Raw genomic sequence first — 15,390 nt, forward strand, 5'->3', positions numbered from 1 at the left:
GGGGGAGGTGAGGCTGATCTCTCTCTCTCTGTCTCTGTCTCTGTATATATATATATAGTTTTATTTTTATTTATTTTATATATTTGTATACATATTTATGTCAACTTGCTAAAATAAAATTCAGTAAGACAGAAATAAAAAAATAAAATTAAACAAAAAATAACAGAACAAAACATAGTGTGTATATATGTGTGTGTATTATATATAATTTTAATTGTCTTGTAAACCATTATTTTAATGAAAAGTGGTATACACATTTAAAATAAGAGCAGGGACAGCTCATTGGCCAAAAGCCTGAATAAAAAGGTCAGTCTTCACTCTAGTCACAACTGTCGACTAGATATACAACACGATCCTGTCATATTTACTCAGAAGAAAGCCCCACAGTGTTCCGTTGGATTTATTTCTGTGTGCGTATTCTCAGTATTGCAGATTGCAGTTCAAACACAATCAAAGCATAAACACGAAAGCAGCTTCTACAATTGACCTCTGCAAGCCCCCGCTTATACCCCTCTCTCAAGGGAAAGGACGGGCGCTACATTCGCGCTCTTTTGATTGGACAATCCTTCAGAGTCACTCCCATCCCATCCCGATTCCACGTGAGTGGCCACCTGAAAGCAAGACTTTGACGTCTCGCATCGTTAGTTCTTCCACGAAATCTTAACCGCTGGGTTAGCGAATGTGGCCGGTGTAGCACAGTTTTTTCATACGCATCGAGGAGTGGTACACTATGCATCTGAGCATGCTCCAAAGCATTAGGGCAATATGTTTGAAAACTACACCGGCCCTGGAACTACTTTTTTCTCCAAAACGCCCCTCGAAGAGGGTGGTGTGTAAGCGCCCAATGGAGGCTATATATGAATTCATGCTAGCAGGTATGCAAACTCCGCGGAGGCTGCCCGTCTCTCGCGCGCTGGCTTTGCTCTGCGGATAATATTGCCGACGGAGTCGCCGCTCACACGCCCGCTCGAGTCTGCTCTAGAGAGCGGAGGAATGGCGCTGCGCCTGGAGGAGCTGAAGCGGCGGGCGGCCGAGTGCATCGAGGCGTCGTCGGAGAGCCTGGGCGCGCTGAGCCGGCAGATCTGGAGCCAGCCGGAGCTGGCCTACGAGGAGCACCAGGCTCACGGCGCCATGACGCGCTTCTTCGCCGGCCGCCCCGCTGGCTCGTCGTCCTCGCCGCCGGCCGCGGGCGCTTGGTCGGTGCAGCCGCGCTACAAGCTGGAGACGGCCTTCCGGGCGGACTGGCAGTGGGACGGGGCGCCCGCCACCCGCGCCTCTGCTGCCCCGCCGCGGGGCGTCGAGGAGTCCGGCCAGTCGCCGCCGCCGCCGCTCCGCCTGGGCTTCCTGTGCGAGTACGACGCCCTGCCCGGCATCGGCCACGCCTGCGGCCACAACCTGATCGCAGAGGTGGGCGCCGCCGCCGCGCTGGGCCTGAAGGGCGCCCTGGAGAGCCTCCGCCAGCCCCCCGCCGGGCTGCCCCGCGCCCCCGCCGTCAAGGTGAGGCAGCCCTGACACGTGCCCTCCTCCCATGGATGCTGCCGGCCTGGTAAGGTAGACTAAGGGGCTGCGAAGATGGCTTGCCTAAATCGAGCTCCGCTAAACTGCCCCCTTAATGCCCTCCTACTTACTCTAAACATGCGTTTCCCCCAGCTGTGTGTGAGGGAGTGCTCGGCCATCTCCCCTGCTGTGCGTTTCTCAGTCTCTTTCTAGTGATCCGAAAGAGCCTCTTGAAGAAAAGTGGCTGGTGGTGGAAAGAAGCTGGAGGGAGGGTCGTTCAGCACCACACACCTGCCTTTCCCCCCTTCAGGTTGTACTCCCTGCCTTGTAGGAGATTGGGGAAGACCTGTCTTGGAAGACTTCGATTTGCACACCGTCCTCAGTATGCTCATGACTGAGATGAGATTTGAACTGGAAGAGATGGTTTCACGTAATCTTAATGACAATCATAGGAAGCTGCCATAGGAACTGAGTCAGACCATCTAGCTCAGTATTGTCTTCACAGACTGGCAGTGGCTTCTCTGAGGTTGCAGACAGGAAGCCCTATCTTGGAGAAGCCAGGGAGGGAACTTGAAACTTTCTGCTTTTTCCCTGAGGGGAATATCTTATAGTGCTAGTCTCCCATTCATAGGCAACCAGGGCAGACCCTGCTTAGCTAATGGGACAAAGTCATGCTTGTTACCACAAGACCAGCTCTCCTTACACCAGTTCTCAAGATGAAGGGGTTTGGGTGCTGGAAAAGGCAAGCAGATAGTGACTTGTGAGTTTCCAAGTCCCTATACTTTGTTTCAGATTAGAACTTTAGAATCTCTTTTCTTATTCCTAGATCAGTGTTCTAGGCACACCAGCGGAAGAAGGAGGAGCAGGCAAAGCAAAAATGATTGAAGCTGGTGCTTTTGACAACCTAGATATTGTGTTTATGGCTCATCCATTTCAGGTAGATCTATCCTATAAACCTGACATGACAGATTGTCTGTGAGTATACTACTTATTGATTTTTTAAAAGTAAAGTAAAAGCTCAGTTGCAGCATGAGCTTATTGGGTATTTTAGCAAAATATGTAGTACAGAATAGTATACTATAGCTTTATGAAAGGACTGCTCTGAACAAAAGTTCAAAAGCTTTGCCCGATGTGGTAGGTTGGCATTCGAAGGGCTGTGGGTCTGCAACGGCACATTGCAGAAGGGGAGCAATTTTCACTTCTCTCTTCTTCCTCCAAAAGCCCTTTCCACTTGCAGAAACTGTTCCTGAGGGTCACGGAGGGAGGAGAAACAAGTGAATATCACTCCCCCCTACAATGCCCAATTGCTGCAGGGATGCTGGCAGCTCCCTGCGGACCCACTGACCTGCTGCTGCACATCATGTCTGCCACTGTCTCCATCACCAAAGTGGATTGCAGCAGGTCACTTGCTCTCTACATATTCTCTTGTTGGAGCTTGCAATCTGAGAAGACAGCTGAACCTTAAGGAGACTGGATGTGACCTTGGGGCCTCTGTTTGCCCCAAAGGTAAGTCCTGCTGAAATCAGTGAGACTTATGTTCATGACTGAGTGGATAGAGTGGACTAAACCAAGGAAACGACTCTATCGGCCTAGGTTCAAATCAGCTTCTGTTGAAGCTCACTGGCAGTGGTGCACCTAGGCAGTTCTGGAGCCTGGGTCTAAAGGTCTTTGGACCTCCCTCGAGGCTGCCCCACCCATCTGGTTGAGGGGGGAAACAGAGGAAATTGCACTCCTCCTCTTTTATCTCCCCCCTCCACCTTTCTTTCTCCTTCAAAGCACGGATGATCTTATTGGGGCTGAGCAGATTCCTTCAGCTACTTGCATTGGGACCCGAGGGGCTTCTGCATCCCACCATTCAGAAAAGAAGTTGGAGCTGCTTTGCTTTTCCTTTTGTTTACAATAAATGAGACCAAACTAAATATTCTTTGCCCTACTCCCTTGCCTCACTCTCCCTCCCTCAGCACAGCTAAGTCCTTGGAAGGTACCCCTCCCCTCGTGCTTTTGATTTTTTGGGACTTTTGTAGAGTTCAGCATGGAGCAGACACACATAAAACAAAGCACTCACACAGACCCAGTCTCCACGAAGGTGCTCCTCATTCTCTATATGTACATGGAAGTTGAAACTCTTCCCCCTTTGCCTTCTCTTTCTTGAAGAACTTGCAATCCAAGCTCTTGGAGAGGACCAAGCTTCAGCTTCAACTTCAAGCTGCAGCTCTGCTCCCTGCTTTGCTGCACGCTCTGCTCCACTCCCTCCCTTGTGTGCTGCCTTCCTGCCTAGCTTGTGTGATGCTCACGTGTGCATGCATCATGTGCTTCTTCACTCACACTGTGCCGGTGTGCTGCGGCCCTTGCCCGCTATAGCCCAGCAGCGGAGAAGCAACTTGGATGTCAGGCTGCTCGGCTCTCTCACTCACTCCTGCTCTCATCACCACCCCTGCCAGCTCACGGGGCAGGGGCAGGTGCAGGGTGGCAGCAGGCTTCTGGGGAGGCCCCCCACAAGACAGAAGGCCATGGACCAGTGCCCCCAGGTCCAGGGGAAAGATTGCCTCTGCTTACTGGGGGACCTTGGACAAGTACAAAAAAAATAAAAAATTCAGAGCACTGTAGCTCACAAGGTGACAGAGAGGATAACTTGTGTGTATGCTGTCCTGAGCTCCTTGGAGGAAGGACAATATATAAATGTATAGAATTGCAATCCTGATGACTGATGTGTAAATGCAATGGTTAGTATGTGATTAAAACTAACTCTTGCGCACACACACACACACACACACTTCAGTTTGTAGCTAAAATAATGTACTACAAATACTCTCAGGATTGTTCCTTGTAACATTGAAGCATTTCCTTGAAATGCTTCAAGTTCCTTGAAGCATTTCCTTAAAGATGTTCAGTTATACTAATGTGCCAAGAATCTGTGAAGGGATGGGTCCCTTTCATTGAATGCTTTTCATGTTCTGTATATATCCCAGTGACTTAATGCACTTTTTGTGTGCCTATATTGTGTTCCAAGTCTAGATGGGTAGAGCTATTTTTTGTTTCCTAGTGTGACTGTGAGATACTATGGAAAAGCTTCCCATGCTGCTACTTACCCTTGGGAAGGAGTAAATGCATTAGATGCTGCTATTCTTGCATATAACAATCTGTCAGTTTTAAGACAGCAAATGAAGCCAACTTGGAGAGTCCATGGTGAGCTATATAATCCACCTTCTGTTCAATTGGAACCTTGCAATCTGATTCTCTGCATGTTTACTCAGAAGTAAGTTCCACTGAATTTAGTGGAGGACACACACAAATAAGTATGCACAGGATTCTAGCCCTAATCAAGTTGATTATCTGTAGGGTTCCAAAAGAAGGATTAAAGAATCAATCCTTGAATATATTTACAAAATAAAATTCCAGAATTGTCTAATGTTTGGAAATTCAGTTCCTTTAGATTCTAGTATCAACTTAAATTTGATTGATTTTAATGTTGTAAATGAAGAACTTAGAAATGGGGAAATGTTAAACAAACATCCCATGAACGTGACATGTATAAACTATGTAAAGTACCAGCAAAAGTGATGTTCCTTAACAGTTGTAACTTTTTCATTCTGGAAATTTGACTTTTATTTTTCAGGCATAATAAAAAAAGGTGGAGAGAGACCAAACATCATACCTCCTTATACAGAACTAGAATTTTATTTGCGTACTCCTTTGTTGAAGGAACTGCCCATTCTGACAGAGAAAGCTGAAAGCTGCTTGAAGGCTGCAGCTCTGGCCACGGGATGCAAAGTAAGAAGTTTTGAGCACTGGAATACTTTGTTAAAGTTCACTCATGTACTCCCCAGTTCCCTTACTACCAATCGGTATAGCACTTCTAAACTTTGTAAACAGCTGTAATTGTGGTATTGGCAATCTAATCCCATTGTTACATTGGGAGCTAAGACTGAGAACAAGGACTTACTGAGAAAGGTGAAAGACTAAAACATGTAAATGGCCATTTGAGATAAGTGTTACCCTTTTGACACTCTTGTGGGCAATGCCAATATAGTGCTATTTGCATTGCATCCAAAATAATATCAACATACAAATTACGCATCCAGATTAACTTGTATGTGTTCTATGTTTGGTCTTTAGGTCCTCTGGTTACAAGATATGTGCTGAATGTTTTATCAGCTGCCATTGACAATAATAATTACTTTTGGGTCACTTATTTGTCAAGAATGTGCTATTATAATACTCACTACTTATTTTATGTTTTCCCAATAAATATATGGTTAACTGAAGCTTTCTTGAGTGGACAATAAACTAATTGTTTCCTTTTGATCCAAACATTCATTAAGGTAGCTGAGAAATTCCTGGCACATCTTAAAGGTCTAGATTTAATTGAAATAAATTGAGCTCTGCTCAGTTTCAATGAGGTTTGTCTCTTGTCATTGTGTATATTGTAATGCATGCATTTTGACTTTCTAGATAGAATTAAGACATGATAATCCAGATTATTACAATGTGCTTCAAAATAAATGCCTGGAGCAAGCCTTTGTGGAAAATGGGAAAAGCCTGGGAATGGAATTTTCAGATGACCCTGTCTTGTTCAGTTCATCAGGTAATATAGGAATCCTAGTTGTTGGCTGATTTTTGCACTCACTTTTGTTCTTGGAACAAACTGAGGGAGAAGAAACATTTTTCTCAATATTAAACTTCTGCTATGCCTTTTAAAAGGATTCATTTGCATAAATTACTATCCTTTGGTCTATTGGTTTTGAGATAGGAGTGAGACATGATGAAGCTTCTTACAATCCACAGGGGAATTTTGTTCTCATTTGGTTCATCATCAGAAATGCTTGTAGTCACAGGACCTACCCTGTTTGTACTCTGCGTACCATCAGTTGCAGTTGGGTCCAAGCAAACTCTAGTGCTTAGGTCTGCTCAGGAGAATGTGGCTGCATTGAGGATAAAGGCAAAAACAAAGAACTTCCCATTATTCGTGTGTGTGTATTCGCTCACTCAATCACTCTAAATTACCGAGAACTTATAATATGGAATTTAAAATGAATTGCTCTCTCTCAAATTATCTAGCTTTGACAGACTTTGGGAATGTTTCCCACATTGCTCCTGGAATCCACCCTTACTTTTACATTGGCTCAAATGCTCTGAATCATACTGAGCAGTTTACTGAGGCTGCAGGTAAGTTGATATTTTTGATTTGCTATACTCCTGGTACTCTGAAGAATTAATGCAACAGAGGTCATTAAGTTGCAGAAGTGGATTTTCTTGGTCTAAATTTTGCTAGCTATGTTAATCTGAATTTTGGTGTTCCTTCAGGGTCAGAAGCAGCACAGCCGTATGCCTTGCGTACTGCCAAGGCTTTGGCAATGACTGCACTGGATATTGTCTTCACACCAGGCCTGCTGGAACAAGTCAGAGAAGATTTTAGACACGTAAAGCAACATGAGCAAGAACACTGAAGTGCAAAAGTGGGGAAACAGACAAACCTGGACTTGGAATAGTGAGAAGCTGTATGACTAAAACCACACACTCTTCTACTTTGACTATTACTATCACTAGCCAAGACTATAAGGGTATTCTCATATTTAAGGTCCCGGTTTTGACCTTCAAAGCCTTGTGGGGTTTGGTACCTGTTTACCTACAGACCCGCCTCTCCCATCCAGTTACATCCCGTCCGGTCAGATCTGGTCAGATGGCCCTTTTGTCGGTCCCCGATTTCTGAGAGGTTTGGGGAGCTAGAACCCGTGAAAAGGCTTTCTTGGTTGCCGCCCCACTTCTCTGGAATTCCCTTCCCCTGCAGATTCGTTTAGCTCCTTCTTTGTCGATTTTTAAATCTTTATTGAAGACTTTTCTTTTTCGCCAGGCTTTTACCCTGTAGCTTATCTATCCCCCCCCCCCGTTAGTTACCTTAGTTTTATTTAGAATGTAATTTTAATGCTGTCTTGTTTTGCATGTTTTTGTACACCGCCCAGAGTCTTCGGAGTGGGCAGTATATAAAATGTTTCAAATAAATAAATATTCTCTCTCTCACTAGGATAGGGCAGCCCAGCCTGGGTTAGGCTATGCGTGTGAAGTGCCGGGGGTGAGGTCGCTCCTGGTGCTGCACCTGCACCAAGCAATCGATTTACTATTTACATCATTCTGCAGTTTATTTGCAGGGAGTGACAAAGGAATGGGCTCTTTCCTCAACCACTGGAAATCTTACTTATCAGTTCTTTTGATTTTGAGACTTGGGCAGGCATAAGCTATTCACTTTCAAAAAGTCCATAAACTTGCTTTTGGCCACAGGCCTCTCACAACTAAAACAAAACATAGTGAAAGCTCAAGTCCGAGGTGCTCCCCAGGGAGCAGAACATCTGAAGTGTAAGGGGTGCATGCATCCCTTGACAGCTAGCCATGCCCCAGGCTGCTTTCTCCCTGCTCCTGTCTGTCTGCAAAAGCAAATGCAAAGCATGGGAGGGGTTTCTCTCTATGACACAGAACCATGAACAGTCCAAGGTTCTCAGTAACCATACAGGGAGAAACCCTCCCTGTGTTTAGCATTTGCCTTTGTATACAAACACTAGAGATGCCTGCTAGGTGAGAGGTGTTAGTACCTATCTCCCTACAGAGAGCATAATGCATAAACAGGGCTCAAGATTCTCAGGAAACTGAGTTTTGTGTCCTGTGTGACATTCTGTACTTTTCTGCACTACTGCACAATCACAGCCCTGGTTATAGCAGACCTTATAAATGCCTATTGGCAAAGGATGTGTATGTTGAACCAGTTCCCTCCCCCTTGCCCTAAACTCCATAATGCTTCCACTCTTGAGAAGCAGACATACCCGTTTTGACCTCTAAGCTTATAACTTCATCTATTACCACAAACTATTAGTTCTGCACATGTTCAGAAAATTTTCAGATTTTCATTCAACCCAATCTGACTTTTGACAAGTTCTGATTCCGTGGGCTCTGGCAATGTTGCATATTGGATCGGATTCAGAATTTGAATCCAAATTCTTATTAACTTGGATTTTCCCCCACATAGCAGTCAATGAGGTAAATGGAAAAAATCAACTTGCCACATGTGGGGAAGGAGATCAGGGCCCCCTGTAGTGAATTTGGTCAATTCCCTAAATTATTTTTTTTAAGGCTAAATATGGTGAAGCCAGAACTTTAAAAAAAAGTCCTGGATCTGCAGCCCCTCCTTGAACCATCATTCCACCCCCATATGGAGGGAAAAGGACATTCCTTTGACACATACACACCCCCATTGCAGGAACAGGCAGACCTCTTAAAAGGACTTCACACCTTTTAATCCCTGAATGGCTAGTAGGGAAAGTGAAAATTCTTTCTAGCCACATAAACATTCAAAGTACTTCCACTTTTACTGATTGTGTGCTTCTGCAATGGGGAAGACAAAAATTGCTATAAAATCAAAGCAATGTTCTCTTTTTCTCCATGTGGAGGTGGAATGATGGTCCAAGGAGGGTCTTCAGTTTCAGAATTTTTTTTTTGTAAAATTCTGACTTAAAACAAGCCAAGTTTCACAATTTTTAGTCAATATTACAAAAAGTTCAAGAAATTTAAATTTTTTACAAAAAGTTCAAAATTTATAAAAGTTCACCAAAAATTGGGTGAAATTGCCAATTCTCTTCAAACTCACAACAGGGGCCCCTGACCACCTTCCCCATGTGTGTTGCAAGTTCCAAGGCTCTAGGACCAATTCGTGATTTGTTATTTTAAAAAAATAATTCCCCATTCACCTCTTGGGGGGAAATGATGCCATTTTGTGAATTCTGAAGTATTTCTAAAAGTTTTATATTTCAGAATTCTTACTTTAGTGAATATGAATTTGCACAGGCCTACAAACTATACCATTCAAACTCTATGTAACTTGCCCAGCACTGGCTGCTTTTCCAGGTGTGTTTTGAGTGCAGAATCCCACACATTTCCATATCAGTCTTTTTAACCATACTTATGCCTTTGCTTTTCATCTATTAATAGGCTGCTGACATAGTCTGAAGAGGCATAGAGCCTTTGCAAGCTCCTATTACTGGTGGGGACATTTGGGCGTGTTGGGAGGGACCACAAGGCATACCCAACAAAGCACAGAAGTACTTCTTGCTGTTTTTAGCCAAACAAGCATCTAGGTGAACTTATTCTGTAGGCTTATGTGGAACTGTAGATTTTATTTCTATAGCTGAATTAAGCCCAGATTGGAAAACTTTCTCCTGCTCAGTCCTGAGCGCTGTAATGGGCTGAGAACCTGAGATTTGTCATCAGCAGTAATCACTCTTGTCTTGTGTTTAAAGTTAGCTTTTCAGTGTGAGCAAAAATCATTAAAAATTCTCAAATGTCTTAAGCTTCTGTTGTCTGGAACATGTCTTATTTGTTAAACAACGAAATAAATTCCACTCTTCTAAGGAGAAACATTGTTGAGCTCCATTGTTTAAATACAAATTTGCATAAGGAGGATGCCAAGACTTAACCCTCCTCTCTCCCCTTGCCATTAAATACAGCTTTAAATAAGGTTTGGACTCAATCCTATAATCAAAGCTGCTTTTGTACAAAAAACAAACAAACTCATCTCTTCCCTGTTCCTCCTGCAGCCCTACATGCTGTATTTCACCCTGGTCTGGAAGTCTCCCTACCTGCAGCAGATTTGCAGGAGGCTGCATCAAAGCCCGATTCTGCCAAAGGAATTCTGTTTTCTCAGCAAAACAAATGAAGAGCCAAGCACTAAAGCATTTCACACTAAACACTTTTGGATTAAAATTCTGTGACTTTAAACAGGAGGCATTTGAGGCATAGGCAGTAGAACAGACTCCACTTAGGCAGAGCTGATTACTCTGACCCTGCTTATGATTTCTACAGCAGTTTGACTTCAATCAGAAGTACTGAAATGCTCCTTCAAAACCTGATAGCACCCTCCATAATCTTGGCTTAAAATCCTATGGAGCTATTTCTAGGGTACTGTTGAGTTTGGTAACCAAGGAATAGAGTTGATTCAGTAAGTTTTCTTTCTGGAATATCGGTTTCTGCCTTATCAGGATACACTATCAGTAGTGTGGCTTTTTAGATCCTTGAGCTTTCTCAGAGGGTGTATAGTTAGCAATAATGCAGAGAACACTGAGTATGCAAGCAGGAAATGTTGGCACTTGTACTGGGAGTCTTGACAAGCAACAAAGGTTTGCATCCTAACCTGTGGCATGCTGCTTGAATAATAGAAGCTCCTTCCCCTTGTGAAGGAGTTGCACTTATGCAAGACCTTCTCTGTGGAAGGACTCCTCCCATAAGAGCTGCAAGTGGAAGGAGCTTCTGCAAGAAGTTAGGATGCAACCCATAATATTAACATAATCCATTATATTTCAGCAAAATAAAACACAGATACCAAAACCAGCAGTTTCAAATGAGAAGAGCTCAAAGCTCTTACTACATTACCATTCTGTTCTGTTCTTGATAGTAATTCTATTTGTCCTTAGCAGAAAAATGCTGTGCAATCAATTCCTTTTCTTTCTTTGGGGGAGCAAGTTTTCACCCCTGCTTTTTTTTTACCATGCTGCTTTGTTGGTATGACCATTTGGTGGGGAGGAGGTTGGTAAATTTGACATGGTCCATCAGGGACTTCCACATATACTGTAATTAAATGAACAAGGGTGTGCCCTATATGAATTTTTAATGAAAGGTATATCAAAACATTTTTTCCAAAACCGAAAACATTCAAATAGCCTTCTCTAGCATCATTTTATTTTCTGGATGGACATCGGTTTCATACAGTAAATGCCTGTACCACATGGAAACTGGCTAAAGAGAAAACTGATAACTATGAAAAAATGGACCAGTATATCAGATTAAATAAAATGTATGCCCCTGGAAATATTATTCTAGAATACTTATCAATGGCGTGGGTGTCAATCCTCATGCTGCTATATCTCTGGTTTTTCCTTCTACTAGAATTTCTTTCTGTACCAAGTGCCAGTTGAACCATCATTCTGTCTTGTTTATCTCCGTTTTCTGAAACATATTGGTCTAGTTCATTCACTTCCCCATCACTGTAGCTGCCATCCATCCCCATCATTTGCCTTGACTGAGGTAGTGCACAAGTACAAGGGAGCTGGAGAGAAAAGAAAGAAGGATAGTTGTGCTCATAGGAGTAACTCTAATCTCTGGCTACCAAAAGCAAGAGATCTGCAAGACTGGCTAGCAAAATTGGTAAATACATTCCTTAGGGTGTACCTAGAGAGTGGACAAATGTTAGAGGGTTTTTTAATTATTTAGCAAAGCACCAAGAGGAAGCTGCCCACTCCAGTTAGAGTAGTTCAGAGTAGGGATGTGCACGATATTTATCGGCGCCGGCGGGGGTAGGGCTTTAAGGGCGGGGGAGAGTGTACTCACCCCCCCCCCGCCGCGTTTCCCCCGCCGGTGCTCTCCGAATTTGAAGCCCCTCGGGGCGGCAGCGTTCCTCCTTGCCGCCCCGTTTGCCCCCTCGGCCGGAAGTGGCCGGAAGTTCCAAGCGCGCGTGCGCTCGGAACTTCCGGCCACTTCCGGCCGAGGGGGCAAACGGGGCGGCAAGGAGGAACGCTGCCGCCCCGAGGGGCTTCAAATTCGGAGAGCGCCGGCGGGGGAAACGCGGCGGGGGGGTGAGTACACTCTCCCCCGCCCTTAAAGCCCTACCCCCGCCGGCGCCGAATCACCGAATCTGCCCCGACACCCGAAACGTTTCGGCGGCCTTTTCAATGGCTGTCGAAACGTTTCGGGCACAAGCCTAGTTCAGAGTTTACCCTGTTGCAGTTACCCTAAGAATACACGGAGATTGCCGTGCAATCTAAACTAAATAGGTTTATTGATTAAGTACATTTGAGATAGGAAAGACCTATCCTAACTATAAACTACATAATGAATAGGTAGGGAGAGAGAGATGCTTCCATCTGCTCTCTAAGAGGAAAGGAAGAGAACGGACTCAGCACAGGAAGTACCTGAGGAGTCAAGGCAGGGGTCATAGAGTAGAGGCAAGCAGGGACAGGTAAGGAGACCCCTGACTCACTACCTCCATCCCCAATGCTCCTAGTGGTTATTAGATAGTCCGTGCAAAAGGTTGATGTGCTGGAACGCCATCTCCAACAACAAATTGGTTCTGTTTCAGAATCCTGTGGAGGGGTGTGTGTGTGTGGCCGGCCAAAGGGTTTGCAACAGAGCTCTCAGTATGTGCACTGGACTACAGTTCCCAGGTTTATTAGAGAGGAGCCATTACAGTTATCCTGTAAAACCAGTACATTTATAGTGTTGAGATATCCCTTATGGTAGTTTCCGGGTTGGATCCTAAAACCTGTAAGCAGAGTTCTTACAGCACATGGCTTTCCTGCTGGCAGCTTGCCTCTCTCCCAAGGTACCACCTCCAAAAGGATGCAACCAAGGAGTGGGGTCCCTTCAGAATGGGATCTGCAGCAGCTGCAAAGAGTTGAGAACCCTCCCCTGCTTGCCCACATTGTACTGCCTTTCCACGAAGGACACTGTTGGATCCAAGCTCAGTTTCATTTTGTCCAATATAAAATGGTAACCACAAACACATCTGCTTGTGCAGACAGCAGTTGCGCAGACTGCATTTCAGTGAAAGGAACACATATAGCACTTCTAGACTGTGCTCCTCATCCCCGTGATTATAAAGTTGATTATTGTGCCAAGCCAGAAAATAGTATCTCCAGAAATATGTAATTAATGGTGTATAGATTTTATACATTTCAAACTGGCTTTCGGGCAAGCTATGGGGTGGGGACTGCCTTGGTTGGCCTGATGGATGATCTCCAATTGGGAATTGATAGAGGGAGTGTGATTCTGTTGATCCTCTTGGATCTTTCAGCGACCAATACTATTGACCACAGTATCCTTCTGGAATGTCTGAGGGTGTTGGCGGATGGGAGGCACTGCTTCTGCTCCTACTTAACAGGCAGATTCCAGATGGTGTCTCTTGAAGACTGTTGTTCTTCAAAACTGAACTTTCGTATGGTGTCCCTCACGGCTCCATATTGTCTCCGATGTTATTTAACATCTACATAAAACCGCTAGGAGAGATAATCAGGAGATTTGGTGTGGGATGTTATCAGTATGTTGATGACACCCAAATCTATTTCTCCATGTCAGCATCATCAGGAGAAGGCATAACCTCCCTAAATGCCTGTGTGGAGGCAGTAATGGGCTGGATGAGGGATAACAAACTGAGGCTGAATCCAGATAAGACGGAGGTACTTATTGTGTGGTGTCAGAACTTGGGAGACGATTTTGATCTGCCTGTTCTGGATGGAGTCATGCTCCTCTGGAAGGAACACGTATGCAGTCTGGGAGTGCTTCTGGATCTGAACCTCTCCCTGGTTCCCAGATTGAGGCAGTGGCCAGAGGTGCTTTTTAATCAGCTTCGGCTGATATACCAGTTGCTTCCGTTTCTTGAGAGGAACGACTTCAAAATGTTGGTACATATGCTGGTAACCTCTATGCTGGATTACTGCAACGCACTCTATATAGAGCTGCTTTTGTACATAGTCTGGAAACGGGAGTTGGTTCAGAATGTGGTGGCCAGGTTGGTCTCTGGATCATCTAGGAGAGACCATATCACTCCTGTGTTGAAAGAACTACACTAGCTGCTGCTAAGTTTCCAGGCAAAATACAAGGTGCTGGTTATTCCCTATAAAGCCCTAAACAGCTTAGGCCCTGGGTATTTAAAAGCATGTCTTCTTCACCATGAGCCCCATCGCCTGTTAAGATCATCTGAAGAGGTTTGTCTGCGGTAGCCACCAACTCATCTGGTGGCTACTTGGGAATGGGCCTTCTCCACTGCTGACCCTGGATTCTGGAATATGCTCGCTGTTGAAACAATAGCCTCCACATCTCTGGCAATTCTTAAAAAGGCACTGAAGACATATTTATTCACACAGGCATTTAATTAGATTTATAGTTTTAATATTTTAATTCTGGGTTCTAAAATATTTTAATGTTTAATGTTTAAAAGGTTTTAATTGATTTAATGTTTAAATGATTTTAATTCTAAACCACCCAGGGTCGTAAATTTTGTGCAGTATATAAATATGTTAAATAAAAAACAAATAAAAATACTGAAGTACATGCCTCACCATATGTATGTTTTGCTACTAAATTGAGTTAGGAGCTATACAGTAGTGATACTGGCCCCATTTGGTTGAAGGGGTGTATTTACTCCAAACTGTAAATATTCTTAAGAAATGGTGTGCAAATCAGGAACAGAGGCAGATTAGCCATGGACCACAGGGACCAGGTCCATGGTCTTCTGCCTCTTGGGGGGTCTCTGAATGATCGGGGGCCTCCCAGAGCCCCGCTGCCCCATCTGCCACCGTGCTGCTGCCCCATGCCAATATTTGCCATCTTCTCCACTGAGAAGTGGGGGGTGAACGGAGCAGGCCTCCCCACCATGGTGGTGGCGGGGGCAGCCTGTCCGGCAGGTGTGCCTGCACAGTGTGAATATGGAATGTTGCACACTGGTGACATCACGGCATGCAACGTTCCACATTCACACTGTGTAGGTGTGCCTGCCGGACTGCTCTGCTCGCTGCTCACGCCCACTCCCTGGCAGTGAACATGGCAAATATTGTGTGGAGCAGCAGCAGGCCTCTAGGGAGCCCCCCCCCTGATCATTTGGAGCCCCCCGCCCTACCTGGAGACAGGAGCAGTGGCAGGGCAGCAGGAGGAATTTATTCATTTTTAAAATTAAGGTGGGCCTTGCAGTGGCGGGTGGGGTGGGGGAGCTCTGAAACCCTTCAGGTCCAGGCTGCTTTTGGACCTAGGTGCACCCCTGATCAGGAACAAATAATGGGATGAGGTCTGGGTGGTATTAGTGGCAGAGCAACAAATGTGACAGTTGAGACGCAGAGTTCTGAGGTGACAGAATAGATTGTACCA

General features: G+C 44.9%; 2 protein-coding genes across 2 annotated transcripts in view; one reads left to right on the plus strand and one right to left on the minus strand.

The window, feature by feature from the left end:
• Window positions 1-861: 861 nt before the first annotated feature.
• On the plus strand, window positions 862-9,829 carry LOC128338918 (xaa-Arg dipeptidase-like; the record flags this gene model as incomplete). Its single annotated transcript, XM_053282166.1, has 7 exons — window positions 862-1,497; window positions 2,324-2,472; window positions 4,541-4,683; window positions 5,114-5,268; window positions 5,950-6,082; window positions 6,556-6,663; window positions 6,802-9,829. Coding segments are annotated over 7 exons (1,467 nt in total), but the record flags the coding sequence as incomplete, so codon positions are not given.
• Window positions 9,830-11,290: 1,461 nt separating this feature from the next.
• The window catches only part of LOC128341880 (gamma-aminobutyric acid receptor subunit rho-1), a 72,331-nt gene continuing 68,231 nt past the window's right edge, over window positions 11,291-15,390 (minus strand). The window contains exon 10 of the mRNA XM_053288523.1: window positions 11,291-11,581. Within this exon, the coding sequence (XP_053144498.1) occupies window positions 11,291-11,581 (291 nt within the window). The remainder of the gene's footprint in view (window positions 11,582-15,390) is intronic.

The sequence above is a fragment of the Hemicordylus capensis genome, chromosome 1, assembly GCF_027244095.1.
Source record: "Hemicordylus capensis ecotype Gifberg chromosome 1, rHemCap1.1.pri, whole genome shotgun sequence".
Classification (NCBI taxonomy): Eukaryota; Metazoa; Chordata; class Lepidosauria; order Squamata; family Cordylidae; genus Hemicordylus; species Hemicordylus capensis.